The sequence below is a fragment of the Dysidea avara genome, chromosome 6 (assembly GCF_963678975.1).
Source record: "Dysidea avara chromosome 6, odDysAvar1.4, whole genome shotgun sequence".
Taxonomy (NCBI): domain Eukaryota; kingdom Metazoa; phylum Porifera; class Demospongiae; order Dictyoceratida; family Dysideidae; genus Dysidea; species Dysidea avara.
The window spans coordinates 4,935,979-4,959,203 of record NC_089277.1 but is presented as its reverse complement, the minus strand read 5'-3'; the positions used below and the strand labels follow the sequence as shown (position 1 = coordinate 4,959,203).

At 37.3% G+C, this 23,225-nt stretch overlaps 1 protein-coding gene across 3 annotated transcripts in view; it reads right to left on the bottom strand.

The window, feature by feature from the left end:
- Positions 1 to 5,089: 5,089 nt before the first annotated feature.
- The window catches only part of LOC136257623 (uncharacterized), a 148,400-nt gene continuing 130,264 nt past the window's right edge, over positions 5,090 to 23,225 (bottom strand). For all 3 annotated transcript variants that reach the window (XM_066050872.1, XM_066050873.1, XM_066050874.1), the window contains 9 exons: positions 17,756 to 17,920; positions 15,059 to 15,102; positions 12,017 to 12,294; positions 7,519 to 7,800; positions 6,544 to 6,697; positions 6,391 to 6,483; positions 6,228 to 6,341; positions 6,089 to 6,174; positions 5,090 to 5,372 (listed from right to left, as the gene is read on the bottom strand). In XM_066050872.1, coding sequence (XP_065906944.1) covers positions 5,177 to 5,372; positions 6,089 to 6,174; positions 6,228 to 6,341; positions 6,391 to 6,483; positions 6,544 to 6,697; positions 7,519 to 7,800; positions 12,017 to 12,294; positions 15,059 to 15,102; positions 17,756 to 17,920 — 1,412 coding nt within the window. In that variant the 3' untranslated portion in view covers positions 5,090 to 5,176. The remainder of the gene's footprint in view (positions 5,373 to 6,088; positions 6,175 to 6,227; positions 6,342 to 6,390; positions 6,484 to 6,543; positions 6,698 to 7,518; positions 7,801 to 12,016; positions 12,295 to 15,058; positions 15,103 to 17,755; positions 17,921 to 23,225) is intronic.

Genomic DNA, 23,225 nt, shown 5'->3' with positions numbered 1-23,225 from the left:
AGGCGTTTATTTACAACAGGACATAATTACGCGCCCCTCTATTGTCTCTGTACATACTTGCCTTTTCTTTACTATTCTCATTTCATTTCGCAAGATCTCTTGGCAGGTGCGTAGCTTCTTCACTTGAATTAGTCAATGCTTGAAGTAGATCGAGATACTCTAATAGAACAGTCACATTTCTACAAGTGCCATATTTTTATATTGTAAAGCGTGTAAGTAGCTAGTAATTTAAACTATACAATCCAATGCTAAGCAGAAGTTGTAACTATGCTAAATATTGATTGCAGTGTTACAGCTATTTTGTGACTGCTCTAATAGAGTATTTTGATCGTTTTAATGCAGTACAAGACGAAAGGCAAAGTGTTATTAAGGGTTTACTAGTTAAAATGGGTGTTAGTTGACTGCAGTTGCATGCCACTAACAGGGCCGCCCAGAGAAATTAGGGGGCCCAGGGAAAAGAGGGGCCCAGGGGCAAGGAAGGGTCTAGATCCTGACTGCTCTATTAGAGTATATCGATCTTTCCTTAAACGGGCAAACAAGGGGCCCCTTTTGGGCTGGGGCAGGGGGAAAATACCCCCCCATGTGGCCACTAAAATTACAGTTGTATTTTAATATTCTGTCACTGTAATCTGGGGTTTCTGTCAAAACCATGGAAACTCACCTACTGTTATCAACAGTGCATTGCTTATTCTAACAAAAAGTATTGAAATCCCATCAAAAAACAGCTTATAACTGTAAAAAAGTGCGCGTCCAAATAAAGCAGAGTTAACTGCGACAAAAAGTGATGATATCATAATGCGGCCATGTACGAGGTGTGCAAGTTGTAAAATTCATATTAGCTAATCAGATAATACAATGTTATTGTTAAAGTGTTAATGAGAACTATGTGCTGCTGCTAGTTTATAAGTGTGTGAGCATCTTCATAAATGCCACACAAATTTAATTCTCAATAAAGCAGTGTGTATAGATTCTCTGATAGCAATAAATAGTTTGAGTTAGGCCGCCTTTCCTGTATACGGCAATGCTGCGAACAAAGGAAAGATGGCCAAACTCAAACTATTTATTGCTATCAGAGAATCTATACACATTGCTTTATTGAGAATTAAATTTGTGTGACATTTATGAAGATGCTCACACACTTATAAACTAGTAGCATCACATAGTTCTCATTAACACTTTAACAATAACATTGTATTATCTGATTAGCTAATATGAATTTTACAACTTGCACACCTCGTACATGGCCGCATTATGATATCATTACTTTTTGTCGCAGTTAACTCTGCTTTACTTGGACGCGCACTTTTTTACGGCTATAAGCTGTTTTTGGATGGGTATTAACTACACAAGTAGATGAATGAAGCCGTTTAAATAGAACAATGCACTTCATTGTATGTATAGGTGCAGGCAGATTTGGAAAATTCCATAACAGAATCAACTACATGTTTCCAGTGAATGTTCTATTAGAGTAGTTAGCTGACTGCTCTATTAGAGTATCTCGATCTCGTACACCCTCAATGCTGATCCGGGTCCTTGTAGCACAAACTTTAGCATAAATTCGCTGATAATATCTTGGAAAGATGTTTATAAGGTGGTTTTATGAGTATTTGTATTTTTAGTGATCATATGTAGGGTTTCCAGTCAAAATAGGAAGGTGCTTCATTTTGTTGTTTCTGGAGATTTTCACACAGATTTACCTTTAAGATAAAGCAAACAAGTGCTAATTTGTTATTGGGAAGTTTGCAGCAGTTGCTATCAGCACAATGTTAACATATGTAAATATCCAAAAAGTGGTCACGTGACCAAAAATCCCTTCATATAGGATTTCCACTGCAAAATAAGATATCTCAACCTTTTGCCTTGTTTCTGATGATTTTCATGCAGGCTGACCTTAAGACAAAACATGAACAAGTGCTAATATATTATTAAACTGTCTATTACTTTCAATATCAGTGCAGTTTAACAGTAAATATCTAAAAAGTGGTCACATGGCCAACAATCCCATTACAGCTATAAAGGATGTGCTAAAGCACTAAGACGTCCAAGTCTTCATTATAAGGCAAGAAAATACACTAATTGTGACTTCGGTCAACCTAAAATACAGTGATTTTCTAATAAGCTACCCAACTAAACTATTACGATATTTTTGGTCATGTGACCACTTTTTGTATGTTTTTATGTGCTAAAATTATGCTGATGCTCAATGCTACAGGCAATCTAATAATAAATTAGCACTTGTTTGCTTTATCTTAAAGGTCAGTCTGTGTGAAAATCACCCGAAACAACAAAAGGAAGCACCTTCCTACTTTGAGTTGGAAACCCTATCATATGATTATGCTAAGACAACAATTTCATTATAATACAGGGGCGGATCCGGGGGGTGGGCTTTGGGGGCTGAAGCCCCCCTCCCTTCATATTTAGGCTTTACTTGAGCAATATGCTGAGGATTATAATGAAATTTTGTCTTAGCATAATTACATGATCACTAATAATACAAATACTCATAAAAACGCCTTATAAACATCTTTCCAAGGTATTATCAGTGGATTTATGCTAAAGTTTATGCAACAAGGACCCGGATCAGTATTGGAGGTGTACAAGATCGAGATACTCTAATAGAGCAGTCAGCTAACTACTCTGATAGAACATTCACTGGAAACATGTAGCTGGTTCTGTTATGGAAGTTTTTCAAATCTGCCTGCACCTATGCATACAATGAAGTGAATTGGTCTGTTTAAAGGGCTTCATTCATCTACTTGTGTAGTTAATATGTATGGCAATACTTTATTCAGGTTCACAATTTCCATTGAAAATGCTCTCAGATTCAATCTTGTATCATTCAAATTTCAAAATTTTCCACTTTCAACATTATTATTCTAACATGCACCTATTCAGTGTTGTGCAATTGTGAGAGGGGTGCATCATGTACTTGGTTGTCTGTACCTACCCAAACTTTTCCATTAGCAAAATGCTTCAGACATCAGAGCCATATATGCATACCTATAATCTAAAGGCAGTATATAAAATATCTACAGGCAGAAAATATTATGAATTTTATGTGGAAATGTCTCCAAATTGCAGTATTTTAGCATCTATTTTTCAAAATTTTCCTGGGGGGCATTCCCCCCAGACCCCCCTAGTTCCAGCATGCTTTGCACACCTCTATACCCAAGAGATTATTAGTACCATGAGTTAGCCCCTCCCTTTTATAAATCCTAGATCCACCCCTGTAATACTCAGCGTATTGATCAAGTAAAGCCTAAATATGAAGGGGGGGCTTCAGTCCCCAAAGCCCCCCCCCCCCCTAGATCTACCCCTGGGACAGTATAATTTTAACGAATTAATAAAGCTACATAATTCATTGTTAAAAAACTTTCGTCGCTTGAGGACACTGGTGAAAAATATTTAACTCGTGAAAATTTCTCGCAGCTTATATTTACAGAAGTACAGTAAAATTAGCTATCACAACAAAGCTAGCTATACTGATTTAATAACAGACTGTGTACTTATTGTAAAATCATCATGACTAGGCACCAGCCTATTGTGCTTTTAATTTTGCCTATTATGCTATGCTGCAGTGCTCAAAAAATTTGCCTATCATGCTCATGATAATGCTCAAAATTTTTGCCGTAGTTCCCATGTTTTGTTACTTTCTAATGGATAATGATAAACTTTGGCTTATCAACAACTGGTTAAATGTAAAAGTGCTTGTTGTGCATTAAGAATTTAGCTACATTGTAAACTATAATAACAGTCATGTCAAATAACTACTTATTACCATATCAGTGACATTGACTGTTCTATTATTGTAAGTAGCCGTTCTCAGTTTTTCTGTGGCATGCATTATTGCTTAGTGTATGACAATTATTCTGCCTATTATGCTAGCATTATGCTTGATGCTTTCAGGCACCTATTATGCTCAAAATTACGCCAGCATAATAGGCTGGTGCCTAATCATGACTTGTTTGATACAGTAAAAAAAAAATCTTAAGTCACATGCTGTCTGCATAAACAAAAGTCCATGAATAATGAGATGGTGAAGTTAAAATGTCAGTTATCACATTTAGTTAAATAAACAAAGCCATAGCAAAAGAATGTGTATTAAACTAATATAATCTGTTTCCCATAATATAAGATGGGGTTTATACTAAAGTATAAGACAGTTAGTATAATGCAAGACTATACTGAGATTTGTATAATTTAAGCCATTAGATATACCATCTTATATTCCTCTTTTTTCACAGTGCAGTGCTGCAAATCCATTGTAACATAAGAAGTTGAACTGCATGATGAAATGTAATATCAACTTGTCTGGAGATGCAGCTCTAGATCTGGGAAGTGTACTATCCACAATCTCTCCAGGCAGTTCCTGATAGTAGGACTAGTAACCCATTGGATTGTAGTTCCAGCCTTTGTGGGATATGATCTGGTGTCACCTGCATGAAGGTCTCTATTGATGCATGCAAAGTTGGGCTGAAATGGCATACTGGAGTATAATCCAATCATGAAACGTTAAATGCTCATAAAGCTACTCTGTCCATACTACTGTAGCTACCATGTTTTATATATTGAACAATTTAAAGTTTGGTTATATTTGTCGGTGTACCTTGTTTATAAGTATCCATTCATTCTTTGGGCTTAATTTTTTACACAAATATAGAACTGTTTTTCTGGAAATTTTGGAAAGATCAGGCTAGAAAGCTAGCTGCACCAATCAATCTAGCATTGTTGTTGCATGTGTAAATTGATAAATGAATTGAATAGCACAGGCATTTACCCTTCAAAAGTTTAATAAAATTAAGCATTGTTTATCCATTTTCCAGTACAATACATAGCTCAAATTCTGTTAGAGCATGTTAGACCCCTTAAGCCACATACATCATACTTGCTATACATATTTTGTATATGTAGTGCTCTGTGTAAGTGTACATGTGTATGCAAATAGATCTGAACCTCATTGCATCTCCTGTTATCACTCCTATAATATAACATTGCTATACTGTACATGCACTGGCCTTGTGCTGCTTTGCAGTATGTAGAGCGTGTAGCTACTAACAAGTGAATGCAAAGTAATATCCAAATACTTGAGTTAATCCAATAAAACATTTTAAAATAATCTGCAAAAAAAATATTTGTTCAAAAATGCCTAGAATCCATTCAATAAAGACTCAAACACTTATTGTAATCCTTTATACTTCATCTGCAGGTCATAATAAAGATTGTTGGCACACTCCAAACGACTTCCTAACTTCATAGCATCCTCACCACCATATTTCTTGTCTTCATCAGACCAGCCCAACAAGTAGCTATGATTACCAGCCAGTAGTTTTGTGATCTGTCCAAATTGTGGCCTTAATAATGGTTCAGGGTCCCTGAAGTACATTCAGTAACAATAATTTTGATCATCCCACTAACACAGTAAAAACAGTTTCACAGCACGATATTAGAAGAAATGCCATAGATTATGTGAATACATATAATTATATCTATGCCATTTCTTCTAATATTGTGCTGTGAAAGTATTATTGTATACATCATACAGTATGGTAGTGTTGTATAGCAGAGATTTGATCTTCTTGCCCACCCAAAAACCAGCCTCATTTCTCTAATAATTACCATAACAGTTTGGCAGTATGGGTTAGGCATGTTAGCTGTTAAGGATCATTACAATGTTTAATAAAGCCCTGAGGGGCATGTTTTGTTGTATTGTTACCTGTGATGTGGGTGTAGTCTGTATTCAGAAATGTACCAAAACACTTCGATTCTGAATAAGCTATATAGCACTAGTTTTCAATTCAACCTAACGTTTCCCAACTTGTAGGATAGCAAAGATGAAACAACACTTCCGTCTAAGTGGTTTTATGGCAAAAATCCAAGTCGTTCATAATAATCACACGAGCAATAATAATTATAGATTCCCACAATCAAAATTTTAACATAAATAGCTAGCCACAGATGTAGCCAGGGGAAGTGGCCAATTAACTTACATTGCAGATGTAGTTTGGTTGGCTCCTTTGATCAGTGTAAAGTCTTGACATACGTATTGTGATTGTCCTTAATAACATACATAGAGTACACACATACGTACCAACACTTAATCATTACTCGGTATATAGTTCTGGGACAACCAGGAGGTGGCTGGAGTCTGAATCCAGTATCAAGTTTCTCCACTGACTGAATGGTTCATAGTATTATAAACATGTGAGTACATTGTGTCTGCTGCTTACTTCGATAAGATTCAACCACTCATATGGCTCACGTCCCAAACTCCATATTTCATATAGTACAATACCATAACTCCACACATCACTTTGACATGAATACTTTCTGAAGTGTATTGCCTGAGTCACAAAAACGTGTGAAACATTACGACAAAAACCCAACAAATACCTCAGGAGCTGTCCATTTTACTGGTATTTTCCCTCCTGATGTGACATAGTAGTTTTCATCAAGTAGATCACGCGACATTCCAAAATCAGCAATCTTTTTACAATACAGTAAACAATAATAAAGTTTCCATTCATTAGTTCAATAACTACATACCTTGCATGTAACAGATTCAGAAACAAGAATATTCCTTGTAGCCAAATCTCTGTGAACAAACTGTTTACCACTAAGGTAAGCCATTCCTGCTGCAATCTCTTGACAAAACTTTAGCAGAAGTAATGGTAGCTTTGCATGAACACTGGTTCCAATTCTAGAGGCATACACAAATCATCACTACATGCATGATAACATTTTCTTTTTGTGAGTGGTTTAAAAGAAAAACCTGACAAATATGACATTTTACAGTTACACTTGCAACTTTTTTTGTAGAAGATGCTGTTGTACCATTCAAATTAAAAATACATTTGTGACCGGGCCAGTGAAAATAGGGCATGTGGGTACAAACTACACCCCACCATACAACAGGTTATATCTTAATACTGGAAGAGAATATTTACAGTCTGAAACTTGTATTATATAGCCAATTAAAGGTTTAATAAGGGTTGAAAATGGTAATAGCATGATGCTATAAAATGTTACGAGTCATGAAAGTTTAAATAAATACACAAATTTATGTGTCCATGCACATGTCCTATTTTTGCAGGCCCATACAGTCACTATTAAAAGCACACTGTATACAAAACCCCTATCTTGTATTACATATAGTAATGCCAGATGTCAGCATGGTTTCCATACCACAAACACTCTTATAGGAGTGGTGGGTAAGCAGTTAATGAGGGACGATGGTGGAAGACATTTCACAAGGCTTGGAGAAGACAACACACCCTGTGCAATACCTATACTAAGAGTTTTGCACACACCAGACCCAACCGCAGTTATCCAAGCCACCACATTGCCATAACAGAAAAGTTAAAATTTATACAATCAAGCTTTGAAAAAGGCAATAAAGGAAAGGAAAGTAGCACATGGCTTTAGCTGAATTTTGGAGTGCTTTAAATTTCAATCTACCAAATATGGTTTAGTTTTAATCACGCATGCAGTTAGTCACACACAGTATGTGCTTTTACTCACGAAGGTTGAAGCTGTATTAACAGATTTCTCAGGTCTCCTCTGGATACATATTCTAATACAATCATGACAGGTTCATCTGTCACTACACCATGAAGCTTGACCACATTCTCATGATCAAACTGGCACATTATGGCAGCCTCCTGGAGGAATCTCACCCTATCCTTAGTACTAACATTTTCATTTAAAGTTTTTACAGCAACTTCCACTTTCTTGCGTGAGGTAGGCTTCCACATAGCACGAGCAACTATTCCAAACTCTCCTGACCCTAATTCCTCACCAACCCTGTGATGCAAGTAGATCAAGAAATATAATACAATTATGTAGGTACTATATATATGGTTTAATTGCTAAATTAGTTTAGAAAGCAGCATGAATAATTCTCTGATGTTGACACAGTTAATGAGGTTATTAATACGACTTAGAGACCTGAGGTGAGGGCTCTAAGTTTCATTTAGAGACCTATTGTCACATGAAACTGCTTTGGTAAATTCAACAACACTTCAAAGAGTTTTCTATGTCATTGATTTAATTAGTGGTTGTATGGTTAAGTGAGATTTGGGTTTTTACCTTCATCAGCCATACCAGGACTTGACCAAGCTAGCCGTCAAACTGAGAGAGCCAGCTGCTCGATACATATTACAGTTACCCCAACAATGCTCCAGATTCACTACTATCTAGCCATCAGTGAAACTGCTGGTGTTGCTGAGTTTACAGCAAGCATATTTTGGTTCATCTGCTTGTCAGCACTGTCGCCATTAGACCATCAACACACTTCAGCTGTGCTATTGCACCTGTTTGTAACATTTGTCGCTTCATGGCCAGTTATAATAATGCTTGTCGTTTTGTGGCCAGTTGTCATAAAACTTGTCACTTTGTGGCCAGTTGTAATACAGCTTGTCGCGTTGTAATAAAGCTTGTGGCTTCGTGGCCAGTTGTAATAAAGCTTGTCGCTTCGTGGCCAGTTGTAATAAAGCTTGTCGCTTCGTGGCCAGTTGTAATAAAGCTTGTTGTTTCGTGGCCAGTTGTAATAAAGCTTGTTGCTTCGTGGCCAGTTGTAATAAAGCTTATTGCTTCATGGCCAGTTGTTATGAATCTTGTCGCTTCGTGGCCAGTTGTAATAAAGCTTGTCGCTTTGTGGCCAGTTGTAATAAAGCTTGTTGCTTCATGGCCAGTTGTTATAAATCTTGTCACTTCGTGGCCAGTTGTAATAAAGCTTGTCGCTTTGTGGCCAGTTGTAATAAAGCTTGTCGCTTCGTGGCCAGTTGTAATAAAGCTTGTTGCTTCATGGCCAGTTGTTATAAAGCTTGTTGTTTCGTGGCCAGTTGTAAGAAAGCTTGTTGCTTCATGGCCAGTTGTTATAAATCTTGTCGCTTCGTGGCCAGTTGTAATAAAGCTTGTCGCTTCGTGGCCAGTTGTAATAAAGCTTGTCGCTTTGTGGCCAGTTGTAATAAAGCTTGTTGCTTCATGGCCAGTTGTTATAAAGCTTGTTGTTTCGTGTCCAGTTGTAATAAAGCTTGTTGCTTCATGGCCAGTTGTAATAAAGCTTGTTGCTTCATGGCCAGTTGTAATAAAGCTTGTTGTTTCGTGGCCAGTTGTAATAAAGCTTGTCGCTTCGTGGCCAGCTTGTATTAGCTAGTAAACAAGCCTTGGAACTAAATAACAGCTGCTAAAACAACACTAACCTGGCCACTAATCCGGCGGCACACACAAACATGCTGTAAAGGACCTTACCTAGCGTGACTCTGTGCTTCTTTTGTCAGTGCTGGTAATGAGCTGCTTTCTAAATAGGTTAGATACCCACTGTCGTTTTTTAGTAGGTTGAAACCCTCGTGCTTTGTTTGGCACCTCGGTGAGCATTAATTAGTGACCAAACTGCGCCCTCAGGTTGTCAAACCTACTACAAAACCTCCAGTGGGTATCTAACATATACAAATTGGTCCACTAAATGAAAACCCACTAATATTATTGATGGCTAATGCCAGTGAATAAAGAACCCATTTGTCAAATAATTCCTGCCAATTAAACAATACAAGTACACAGAAAAATGGAATTTTCAACTAGAGTAGGGACCATAGCACACTGATAAAAGTACTGAAACAAGCTGGAGTAGTACACGATATTAAATCACAGTAAAACAATAAGAAGTGTTATCACAGTAAAACAATAAGAAGTGTTATAGGGATATAACACTTCTTATTGTTTTACTGTGATTTAATATCGTGCACTACTCCAGCTTGTTTCAGTACTTTTACCAGTGTGCTATGGTCCCTACTCTAGTTGAAAATTCCAAATTTTTCTGTGTACTTGTTTGTTAACTTTTTTTTGCAAATAATTATTATGACTGGTGAACCCATGCATACCGCATCTGAAATGGCACTGTGCGCCTCAGCTATATCAATTATCGTCTGAAAAGTGAAGTATCCATTACGTTTCGTTGTCAGCTACGTTCAACCCATTATGCAGCATTTTGAATAGTGCTGCCATGATAATTATAGAAAAAACTTATATCATATATCACCAAGGTTTATATCACGATATGAAGATATATCACGATATAGAACTAACTGTAACATTTGCAAGGAAAATGTGTACATACTCTTCATTTTAGGTTAAAATTTAAGGTGGATGTATACCACAAGTAAAGGTACTCTTGTTTACCAGGTTTTAAATGCATTTTACTACTGCTATATAGTTGAGACAAGTGGTTGGTATTTCATACAAACCTCACAATTTACTTTGGGGTTGGCATGTTACCACCACTAAATCATCAACACATAACTTAATTAAATGCCAAATACCATATGTCTGGCCGCCCCCACATCATTATACTATATCATGATACATTGATATACCTTATTGCCACCTTGTTATATTGATATTATCGATATAATGATATATCGTGGCAGTACTAATTTTGAATCAAGAAAAGCACCTTTGCAATCCATGCATACCAAAAGAAGTGGTGCCACGTGCCTTAGTCATCAATTATATTGTATGAAAAGTGAAGTATCCATTACGCTTCCTTGTCGGCTATGTTCAACCCGTTACACAGCAGTATGAATCAAGAACTGTTTGAAAAGTGCATTGTACGTACTGCGGTATGCCAAAAGGCACCTGTTGGGCCGAAGCGCCATCGAACAGTGAAAAAATCAAGCCTGTAGCCTTAGCCGTTATTGAGTTATGCATGTCTGAAGGCATCAGTCAGTCAGTCACTACAAAATTCTGCTAAATATATATTTTAAAATTCTGTAGCAACTTGTTGAAAGCATTTCGGGTCGATCTGAAAGCTTGTTTGGGCTTTACCTAACTCATTGTCGTCAGAGAAAATTGGGGCTGTTTTTTGAGTTATTTTATTTCGTGGCCACGCCTACTCCTTTGTGGTCCCTACTATACAGTACTATCATACTGTATGATAATTATACTGCAGTACTACACATCCATAATACATGTAGTGTCTAATTTTTTGTATTTACAAGTACCCATGTACATATTTAACCTCCTCTCCTTTTTGTATAAGTTAACACCCTACGTCAGCTTGGCCCACATGCACTACCGCTATGTGGGATGTGCTGTGCACTATATACATATTTTGGGGTTAAATCAGGCAGCAATGGATGCTAGGAGCTAAGTGCACCTGCATCAATATCTGCCTTAGTCAGGAAGCTAGCTGCTAAGTCAAATCAAACAACTTGACTGCACCCAGTTTCTCCTAAACTTTGCTAGCATGGCAGTGGTAGAGAGGAACCCTAAGTATGGAACAATGAAGTGGCAGCCAGTGAGCACTTCACAATTAGCAACAAACAGTGAGTGACGCATGATTAGCAACAAACAATGAAGGCATGACAAGCAGCAAATAATAAGCAATACATGATAAACAATAATTAATGAGCAATGCATGAAGAGTAACAAATAATGAGCAATGTATGACAAGCAACCAACAACGAGTAATGCATGATGAGCAACAATGAGCAATCCATGGTAAGCAACAAATAATGAGCAATGTATGACAAGCAACAGACAACGAGTATTTGGGTATGTTTACAGTGAATTCAATCTCTGTGACAGGATTCAGCACAAGAAACTCCAAGTAGCACCTGAAAGTAGCAACCGTGTGATCAATGTGCATACATTTGATGGTATTGAATATTACTGATCATGGGTTCTAATTCATTTAATCCCAACCAAACACAGGCTTCCTTGTCTATTAACCTTATTTACAGTGGTAAATTGTGTATAAACACTGTAATGTGAAGCTTGCATATAGTTTTGTTACATGTAACAGGTTCAACATCAGTAACTTGATCTTAATAATTATTAAAAGTAACCAAGTGGGTGGGTGATTGATAAGTCTAGTAGGTTATTGATGCATATGTATCAATAAGCATGGGGGAAAAAAACAAACCTAGAAACCTTACAAGCTAGTAGGGATCATAGAAGTTAAACTTGCACTTCGGGTGACTATCATCCTTCACAGTATATTCATACTAGTTTGCCTTACTTGATTTCTTTGTGGAGTAGTTTCCGAAATTTTTTTCCTGCAAATTCTTCATAAATTTTCTTTTCATCATCAGCAGGCACACAGTATATTGGACCACAGTCCCCTATGTGACTATATGGAGTATCATAAATACTCTCTTCTGTTTGTAATGACTTGGCAACGTCATTTGAAGACATCTGATAAATCCCTTTGGAGTTTTCATAGCTGATGACTTCATCGTAAATAACATTTATGCCTGATAAGGCTATTGTTAACAGTGATTCCACATCTAAGCCCTGCTACATGACAAATAGTAAGTTGTTACAAACAAACTACACAAACATGCATATGTATATATTATCTAATCAAAAACAGCCAAGCTGTTAAAAAAGGAGTGCAGCCCTTGAAAAGGCTATAATGAAAAAAGATGTGAAATCCAAGGTGGCGGCCAAGAAATGGCTGTGATGGTAGGTTAATGGTAAAAATTTTAATAACGACAATTCAGGTGAATTTTGTGCCAAGACCAAGCGGCACCAAATTCACCTGAATTGTTGTTATTAAAATTTTTACCATTAACCTACCATCACAGCCATTTCTTGGCCGCCACCTTGGATTTCACATCTTTTTTCATTATAGCCTTTTCAAGGGCCGCACTCCTTTTTCTACAGCTTGGCTGTTTTTGATTAGATTTCACTTCTTTTTGTATTTGTATACCGCAAAGCCGGCCTATGGCCAGCTTTGGGGCTTTTTAACCTATATATTTTTCTTTACCACAGGAAAAAGAAAAAGATGAAGCAGATTTTATAAATACTTTAACTCATTCTGATTTTATCAGTAAATGTACAAATTATATATATAATGCATATATCAAGAGTTCATTATATTATGAACTCTTGCATATATTTATTATATTTCAATTAATCCCCACAGGATAATTTACAGCTGATCTCTCTACTAGGTGGCTTGAAATGTAGCTGAACTCTCTACAGGGTGATCTGCTTGTACGTAGATGAACTCTTTACAGGATTCTCTCTACAGGGTGACTTGACTCTAGCTGAACTCTCTGCAGGGTTATCTGTTTGTAGTTGAATTCTCTACAGGGTGATTTGTTTGCAGCTGAACTCTCTACAAGGTAACTTCTTCTAGCTGATCTTTCTACAGGGCATATTTGTTTGTAGCTGAGTTCTCTACAGGGTGATTTGTTTGCAGCTGAACTCTCTACAATGTGACTTCTTCTAGCTGAACTCTCTACAGGGTGACTTGTTTCTAGCTGATCTCTCTACAGGGTGACTTGTTTCTAGCTGAACTCTCTACAGGTGATTTGTTTGCAGCTGAACTCTCTACATGGTGGTTTCTTTGTAGCTGAACTCTCTACAAGGTAACTTCTTCTAGCTGATCTTTCTACAGGGCATATTTGTTTGTAGCTGAGTTCTCTACAGGGTGATTTGTTTGCAGCTGAACTCTCTACATGGTAGTTTCTTTGTAGCTGAACTCTCTACAAGGTAACTTCTTCTAGCTGATCTTTCTACAGGGCATATTTGTTTGTAGCTGAGTTCTCTACAGGGTGATTTGTTTGCAGCTGAACTCTCTACATGGTAGTTTCTTTGTAGCTGAACTCTCTACAATGTGACTTCTTCTAGCTGATCTCTCTACAAGATGACTTGTTTCTAACTGAACTCGCTACAGTGTGGTCTGTTCACAGCGGAACTTTCTACTGGGTGATTTGTTTGCAGCTGAACTCTTTGCATGATTGTTTCTTTGTAACTGAACTCTCTACAAGGTAACTTCTTCTAGCTGATCTCTCTACAGGGCAATTTGTTTGAGCTGAACTCTCTACATGATGGTTTCTTTGTAGCTGAACTCTCTATTAGGTACCTTCTTCTGGCTGATCTGACTACAGCGTGACTTGTTTGTAGCTGAATTCCCTACAGAATAACTTGCAATGTAATATAATTGAGTAAATTATAAATGCAGCTGAATACTTTATTAGGGTGACTGTTCTATTAGAGTATCTCGATCTCGCATTTGCTACACGTAGTTGTCTTTCGAATCATAACTCAGTGGTTTGTAATCCGATTCTTCTGTACTACTGCAAGGACTTTTTATGATGATTATTCCAGCTACATACTGATTTTCAGCTCGTTGCTCTAAGTGGTTTGCCTGCTAGACACGAAAACTAATAGTTTTTTTATTCATAAAAATCAATCGCGTAATTTTGACACAGGTCGGGTTTTGTGTCATATCTCCATGGTCTTTATTCCGATTCCTTTCAAACCACAAAAAGGCACTCCTACGATGGTTGCTCCATCTACATATCAATTTTCAACTGATTCCTCAAAGGAGTTTACCCTGTAGGCGTGACAGACCTTCGACCTTATTTTACGCAAATAATCGGTCATAACTCCGTGAATGTTCATCGGATTCTTACTAAAGTTGGTACAGAGATCCGCCTTAATGAGCCCTTTAAGTGTGCCAAAGTTCAGCCCGATCCGAGCACGAATCCGTGTTTTATGGCGGAGTTTGCGAAGTGTGCGAAATGAAGAAGTAGAAGAAGAAAAAAACGAAGAAATTAAAACGAAATTTTGTTCGCTCGTATCTCGGAAATGACTGGAGCGATTTTCTTCAAATTTGGTGTGTAGACTCCCCTTGCTGGCCGGCACCTCTCTAGCAAATTTGGTTCCAATCGGATAAGGGATCACAGAGCTACATAGGTGTGAAAATTGCATTTTCTTTCTTCCTGTAAATATACTCACGGTGTGGCGCGCCGGCTTCTTGGGCCGCACGACACACTACCGTGTGTCTTGATACATCCGTATTATACATGTGTATTAATATACTTATACATGTTCAAGGAGTAAGAAGCCTGTGATGTCCAACAAATAATTAAGCTGGCTAATTGTGGCAGTTTTCTAGTTGGCTTATAGACTAAGTGTATGTGTAAGAATTTTCTGTATATCATACAATATTTTAAAATTCTTATGCCAAGTTTGGAATGAATCTAAAACAGCTTACTCAAATCATGGTACTTGGAGAACTTGACATGTCATTCATCATGATACTTACTTTGTCACTGACAGCAGTAGGAGTAGCTATTGAATCAACTCCATCTGCAACACAGAACAACATGGTTTAATACATAGCTGTAAAATTGGAATTAGCTTTACATGATGTACTTGTATATACACCACAATAATTATTGAGAGTTGCAACATTCACATCAAGGATATCTACTACCCAGTGTTTCAACAGTGTTATATGTAACATCTTGAGCAGGTTAATTCACCATTTTCTGCTAAGAAAAAAGGGGACAATTGAAATGGAAGGCAGAAATAGAAAACATTGAAAGTCAAAAGCAGCCACAACTTCATGCTACAGTAAAACCTCACTTAGTAGCAACCTTTTCATTAAAGTTACTTCAGTCCATTTTTCTTGTACTTGGTCTTTTTGTAACATAGTTACATATGACTAGCAAACATACTGCAAGAAATTCATAAAATTAATTTTAAGTCTGAATGCATGCCCAACTATCAATTACTGAAAGTGGAGTGATTGTTTTCAGCTATATGTTCAGTCATTACACAGTATGAGAAGCACTTAATCACTATTAATGATAAACATGATTTTCATGCATTCGTGCCTCATTAACAGATGAAGAGAAATAGCCCATTTTTTGTGTGCAACATTCCTTGGGTGGAACATCTTCCATTGCTAAATTCAAGGTAAATTGGCCCCACCATCTTTGAGATAATTATGTTCATTCAAAGTTCATCTTTCTTCATATCTTCTATGTTAATTTTTCTCTTTGTACCACTTACAAACATCACCATAACTTGCACAAGCTTTATTGGATTCTTTTTAAATTTTGGAGGGTATAAAGAGCATAAGTATAGTACATTTATTTTTCAAATTTGTGAATAGATAGATGAAAGTGATGAGAAGTTACGAGCAATTTTCAACTATTGTAAGTGCAATTTTTTGTCACACCTGCAGGGTAAACTACTGACACAAACAAGTTAAAACTTGAAAACTTGGCATGCATACAGACTGACTATCATGGCATGGACCTTTTGTGATTTGAAAGTACTGAGAGTATTATCTAATGGATGTAAAGCAAAAAACCAAACATGTGAAACAAGTGTGATCAAAATGTATAATAGAACAGTCACTGAGAAGTAAAAAAAAAAAAAACATGTACAAATTATGTCAAAAAAATTGTTCAGTAAAACAGTTGCTGAGAAGTAACTGCAGTCAGTTGTTCAATTCGACCTTTTAAACAGAATTTCTTACCAGAATTTCATAGGTCTATATATATCCACAAAAACTCTAGATTGTTCTTTCTAGAACATTCTATGTACATTGTATTTGAAGAATGTGTGCTCTGTTAGAGCACTACAAAGCATATTAATAAATAGTGAAATACAACCAAACATATATGTGACCACATTTTACAAAACCAATCGGCAAAATCAAACTAACACCACCAGTGGATAGCTACACTCATACTATGACCCTTAGTACTATTTAAACTATTTGAGGCTGGTTTTAACAAATGTATTTTCTGGGTGGTGTGGAGAGCTTGAATGGTGATTTCGGGCTTTGTAAAGGGCCTGGCTAGGCAAGAATCAGTGGCTTACTGGTAGATGGCCTGATACTATAATCGGGCAGTCAGTGTCACTGTTATTAATCCTTGAACCCATATAATCCAGAAAACTAGATTTGATAAAAAATGAATTGAAAACGCACAATACTTTTGCCAGTTTACATAGGTGGTTACAAACAGGCATATCTCATGAAGCATTCGTACAATTGCTTAGAAAAAAACAGATTTTATTGATTGGCAAAGAGTAAGCTATCTAACTGTGTACAAACTTTCAACATACAACAAGGAACTCATGCACTACGACGTGCTGAATCATTTTGTGTCCTTTTGTCTTTGTATAGTCATTGTGCTCGTCTGACAATGATTTAATCATGTGATATCTATATATATACATATATATATATATATATATATATATATATATATATCAACTGAATCACCATCACGTGATCATGAGGAGCAACGCGATACCAAGAACAAGTCGATACGATGAAGTACAGCCAAGTTATGGCCATCTGTATATTAGTACTACTGTATATGTGAAGAAGGAAGACGGAGGGATTGTTCTTTTGCTCTTTCAAGTGAAGCAGGAAGCTCTGGGTTGGATGAACGCGACAAAGTATGGGACCATTTAAACCAAAATTTAACGGTGAGTAAGATGGTGTTTAGATAGCTTTAGTGGTTTCTGTGCTATGGACTTTAGTTTTATAAGGGATGCTATCCAGTTTACAGGATTATGCATTTTCAGTGCTTGTGTTTTATAAAACAGCTGCAGGTTTAAGGGTTAAAACTACTGGTTAAACTGCTTATGTAAACTTCTCAGGTAACTATCACATAAGATGTTTCTATAGTGACAGGTAATTAAACTGTGAAAGAGTGCGGGCATCAACAACAGGCTACAATACTACTACGTAGATATGATTTGTATGTATGTATGTATGTATGTATGTACACCCTCACTCCCTGGTGTAGACATATAGGACAAATCATGCTTCCCTTCATTTATTTATTTTTATTTATTAATGCTTTACAGCACAAGTGCTGAAGGTCTGTAGGACACCTGGTCCTACAGCCTGCTCAAAGACTTTAGCTACTTAGACTTTAGCTACTTAAGGTGTGTTTCCATTATAAAATTATTTATCATACGTATGTACACATACTTTTAGATTTATCATAATCAACAATATCCACTTGTTTCCTTCTTGATCTTCTCACCCAAATAATCACCACCACCAACACTACAATAATGACCATAGCCACTACAACTCCTCCTATTATTCCACCAATAACAGCTCCAGTAGATCCTGATGATGATCCACTAGATCCTAATTGTCAGTAATAGCAGTATGTAAAGTTTGCTATTAATGAACACAGTATTTTATAGTGTTGTATATTTGTATATGTGTAGCACTTACAGTGAAACCTCAGTTATCCATAAACCAATTATCCAAATACCAGTTATCCTAGCTCTTGGTTAACCAAATATTGATTTTGTTAGAGTTGTGATTATTCTATTGGTGTATTGTAATATAAACAAAAGTGCTAATTGATCAGACACTCGGTCATATACAGTGATTTCATTCAGGGGTAATTGCATTGTTTTATGGCACTATATGTACTTGTGCAGTAGGCCTGAGCCTATTATGCTCAAAATTTTACCTATTATTCTTTCCGGAATTTCCCAAAAAATTCTCCTATTATTCTTTTTGTTATTCTTGTATCCAGCCTATTATTCCATAATTATTCTCATTAAGTATAATTATATCTAATCAAAAACAGCCAAGCTGTAAAAAAAAGGTGCGGCCCCCAAAAAGGCCATGGTGAAAAAAGATGTGAAATCCAAGGTGGCGGCCAAGAAATGGCTGTGATGGTAGGTTAATGGTTACATTTTAATAACAACAATTCAGGTGAATTTGGTGCCAAGACCAAGCGGCACAAAATTCACCTGAATTGTCGTTATTAAAATGTAACCATTAACCTACCATCACAGCCATTTCTTGGCCGCCACCTTGGATTTCACATCTTTTTTCACCATGGCCTTTTTGGGGGCCGCACCTTTTTTTACAGCTTGGCTGTTTTTGATTAGATATCACTTCTTTTTGTATTTGTATACTGCAAAGCCAGCCTATGGCTGGCTTTGGGGCTTTTTTAACCCATGTGTTTTTTTCTTTACTACAGGAAGAAGAAAAGAACTTAAAGAAGACTTTTAGTACTTCAATTATTTTTGATTTCATTAGTAATTATACAAATTATATACATATATTTATTAAATGCCCATTATTCCCCACAGGATATTTTTTTGCAGCTGATCTCTCTACTGGGTGACTTGAAATATAGCTGAACTATATACAGGATGGTTTCTTTGTAGCTGAACTCTCTACAAGGTAACCTCTTCTAGCTGGTCTCTCTACAGGGTATTTTGTTTCTAGCTGAACTCTCTACAGGTGATTTGTTTGTAGCTAAACTCTCTACATGGTGGTGTCTTTGTAGCCGAACTCTCTACATGATGGTTTCTTTGTAGCTGAACTCTCTATAAGGTGACTTCGTCTAGCTGAACTCTCTACAGGGTGATTTTTTGTAGCTGAACTCTCTGTAGGGTGATTTGTTTGCAGCTGAACTCTCTACAAGATGGTTTCTTTGTAGCTGAACTCTCTACAAGGTGACTTCGTCCAGCTGATCTCTCTATGGGGTGATTTGTTTCTAGCTGAACTCTCTACAGGTGATTTGTTTGCAGCTAAACTCTCTACTAGGTGGTTTCTTTGTAGCTGAACTCTCTACATGATGGTTTCTTTGTAGCTGAACTCTCTACAAGGTGACTTCTTCTCTACAGGGTGATTTGTTGTAGTTGAATTCTCTACAAGGTAGTTTGTATGAGGCTGAACTCTCTACATGGCGGTTTCTTTGTAGCTGAACTCTCTACAGAGTGATTTGTTTGCAGCTGAACTCTCTACATGATGGTTTCTTTGTAACTGAACACTCTACAAGGTGACTTCTTCTAGCTGATCTTTCTACAGGGTGAATTGTTGTAGCTGAACTATCTACAAGGTAACTTCTTCTAGCTGATCTCTATACAGGGTAATTTGTTTGTAGTTGAATTCTGTACAGGTAGTTTCTTTGTAGCTGAACTCTGTACATGATGGTTTCTTTGTAGCTGAAATCTTTACAAGGTGACTTCTTCTAGCTGAACTCTCTACGGGGTAATTTCTTTGTAGCTGAACTCTCTATATGATGGTTTCTTTGTAACTGAACTCTCTACAAGGTAACTTCTTCTAGCTGATCTTTCTACTGGGTGATTTGTTTGCAGCTGAACTCTCTACATGGTGGTTTCTTTGTTGCTGAACTCTCTACAAGGTGAATTCTTCTACCTGATCTCTCTACAGGGTGATTTGTTTGTAACTGAACTCTGTACAAGTGCGTTTTTGTTGGTGATCTCACTGCAGGTTGATTTGTTTGTAGCTGAACTCACTAAAGGGTGATTTTGCTTGTATATAGCTGAACTCCTTGCATTGTATCTAGTTTGTAGCTGATCTCTCTACAGGGTGATTTGTTTGTAGCTGATCTCTCTACAAGTTGATTTGTGTGTAGCTGATCTCTCTGCAGGTTGATTAATTTGCAGCCGATCTCTCTACAAGGTAATTTGTTTGTAGCTGAACTGTCTGTAAAGTGATTTATTTGTAGCTGATCTCTCTGCAGGTTGATTTGTTTTAGCTGAACTCTCTACAGGGTGATTTACTTGTAGCTGAACTCCTTACATTGTGTCTGGTTTCTAGCTGATCTTTCTACAGGGTGATTTGTTTGTAGCTGATCTCTCTACAAGTTGATTTGTGTGTAGCTGATCTTTCTACTGGTTGATTTGTTTGTAGCTGATCTCTCTACGGGGTAATTTGTTTGTAGCTGAACTCTGTACAAGGTGCTTTTTTGTAGGTGATTTCACTGCAGGTTGATTTGTTTGTAGCTGAACTCACTAAAGGGTGATTTGCTTGTAGCTGAACTCCTTACATTGTGTCTAGTTTCTAGCTGATCTCTCTACAGGGTGATTTGTTTGTAGCTGAACTCTCTATAAGGTGATTTGTTTGCAGCTGAACTCTCTACATGGTGGTTTCTTTGTTGCTGAACTCTCTACAGGGTGTTTTGCTTGTAGCTACTCTCTACAGGGTGATTTGTTTCTAGCTTATCTCTCTACAGGTTGATTTGTGTGTAACTGATCTCTCTACAAGCTGATTTATTTGTAGCTGAATTCTCTGCAAAGTGTTTTGTTTGTAGCTGACCTCTCTTCAGGGTGATTTGTTTCTAGCTGATCTCTCTACAGGGTGATTTTTTTGTAGCTGACCTCTCTTCAGGGTGATTTGTTTCTAGCTGATATCTCTACAGGGTGATTTTTTGTAGCTGACCTCTCTTCAGGGTGATTTGTTTCTAGCTGATCGCTCTACAGGTTGGTTTGTTTGTAGCTGAACTCTCTACACAGTGATTTGCTTGTAGCTGAACTCCTTACATTGTGTCTAGTTTCTAGCTGATCTCTCTACAGGGTGATTTGTTTGTAGCTGATCTCTCTACAAGTTGAATTGTGTGTAGCTAATCTCTCTGGAGGTTGATTTGTTTGTAGCCGATCTCTCCACAAGGTAATTTATTTGTAGCTGAACTGTCTAAAAGGTGATTTGTTTGTAGCTGATCTCTCTGCAGGTTGATTTGTTTTAGCTGAACTCTCTACAGGGTGATTTATTTGTAGCTGAACTCCTTACATTGTGTGTAGTTTCTAGCTGATCTCTCTACAGGGTGATTTATTTGTAGTTGATCTCTCTATAAGTTGATTTGTGTGTAGCTGATCTCTCTGCAGGTTGATTTGTTTTAGCTGAACTCTCTACAGGCTGATTTGTTTGTAGCCGATCTCTCTACAGGGTAATTTGTTTGTAGCTGAACTCTCTACATGGTGGTTTCTTTGTTGCTGAACTCTCTACAGGGTGTTTTGCTTGTAGCTGATCTCTCTACAGGGCAATTTGTTTGTAGCTGATCTCTCTACAGGGTGATTTTTTTGTAGCTGACCTCTCTTCAGGGTGATTTGTTTCTAGCTGATCTCTCTACAGGGTGATTTTTTGTAGCTGACCTCTCTTCAGGGTGATTTGTTTCTAGCTGATTGCTCTACAGGTTGATTTGTTTGTAGATGAACTCTCTACAGGGTAATTTACCTGTAGCTGAACTCCTTACTTTGTGTCTAGTTTGTAGCTGATCTCTCTACAGGGTGATTTGTTTGTAGCTGAACTCCTTACATTGTGTGTAGTTTCTAGCTGATCTCTCTACAGGGTGATTTGTGTGTAGCTGATCTCTCTGCAGGTTGATTTGTTTGTAGCCGATCTATCTACAGGTAATCTGTTTGTAGCTGAACTCTCTATATGGTGATTTGTTTGTAGCTGATCTCTCTGCAGGTTGATTTGTTTTAGCTGAACTCTCTACAGGTTGATTGCTTGTAGCTGAACTCCTTACATTGTGTCTAGTTTCTAGCTGATGTCTCTACAGGGTGATTTTTTTGTAGCTGAACTCTCTTCAGGGTGATTTGTTTCTAGCTGATCTCTCTACAGGTAGATTTGTGTTGATTTGTTCATTGCTGATTGCTCTAAAGGTTGATTTGTTGCAGCTGAACACCCTGCAAAGTGTTTTGTTTGTAGCTGATCACTCTAAAGGGTAATTTGTTTGTAGCTGAACTCTCTCCACAGTGACTTGTGTGTAGCTGAATTCTGTGTAACTGAATTCTCTAGAGAGTGACTTAATTGTAGCTGAATTCTCTACACAGTGCATGACTTGTTTATAGCTGAACTTTCTTCAGTGTGACTTGTAATGTTCTGAATCTCTATAGTGATATATTTGTTTAACTCTCCACATGGTGACTGTATTCTTGCTGAACTGTCTATAAGATTAACTGTTTGCAGCTGAACTCCCTACAGAATAACTTGTGATGTAATAAAATTCTATAATGGAGTAAATAAATTAGCCGAATGCTCTATTAGGGTGACTGTTCTATTAGAGTATCTCGATCTCGCATTTGCTACACGGAGTTGGCTTTCGAATCATAACTCAGTGGTTTGTACTCCGATTCTTCTGTACTACTGCAAGAACTTTCTATGAAGATTATTCCAGATATACACCGATTTTCAGCTCATTGCTCTAAGCGGTTTGCCTAGTAGGCGTGAAAACTAATACTTTTTTATTCATAAAAATCGATCGCGTAATTGTGACACAGGTTGGGTTTTGTGTCATATCTCCGTGGTCTTTATCTCGATTCCTTTCAAACCACTAAAAGGCACTCCTACGATGGTTACTCCATCTACATAGCAATTTTCAACTCATTCCATGAAGCGGTTTACCCTGTAGGCGTGACAACAAATCGATCTTGTTTTACGCGAATAATCGGTCATAACTCCTGAACCATTCATCGGATTTGTACCAAATTTGATGCTAGGATTCGCCTTTGGACTCCCTTTCTGTGTGCCAAATGTCAAGGCGATCGGAGTACGCGTTTGCTTGTTATAGCAATTTTTGCAAGTGTGCGAAAAGACGAAGAAGAAGAAAAAAACGAAGAAAGAAAAAAAAACGAAACTTTGGCAGCTCGTATCTCGGAAATGGCTGGAGCGATTTCCT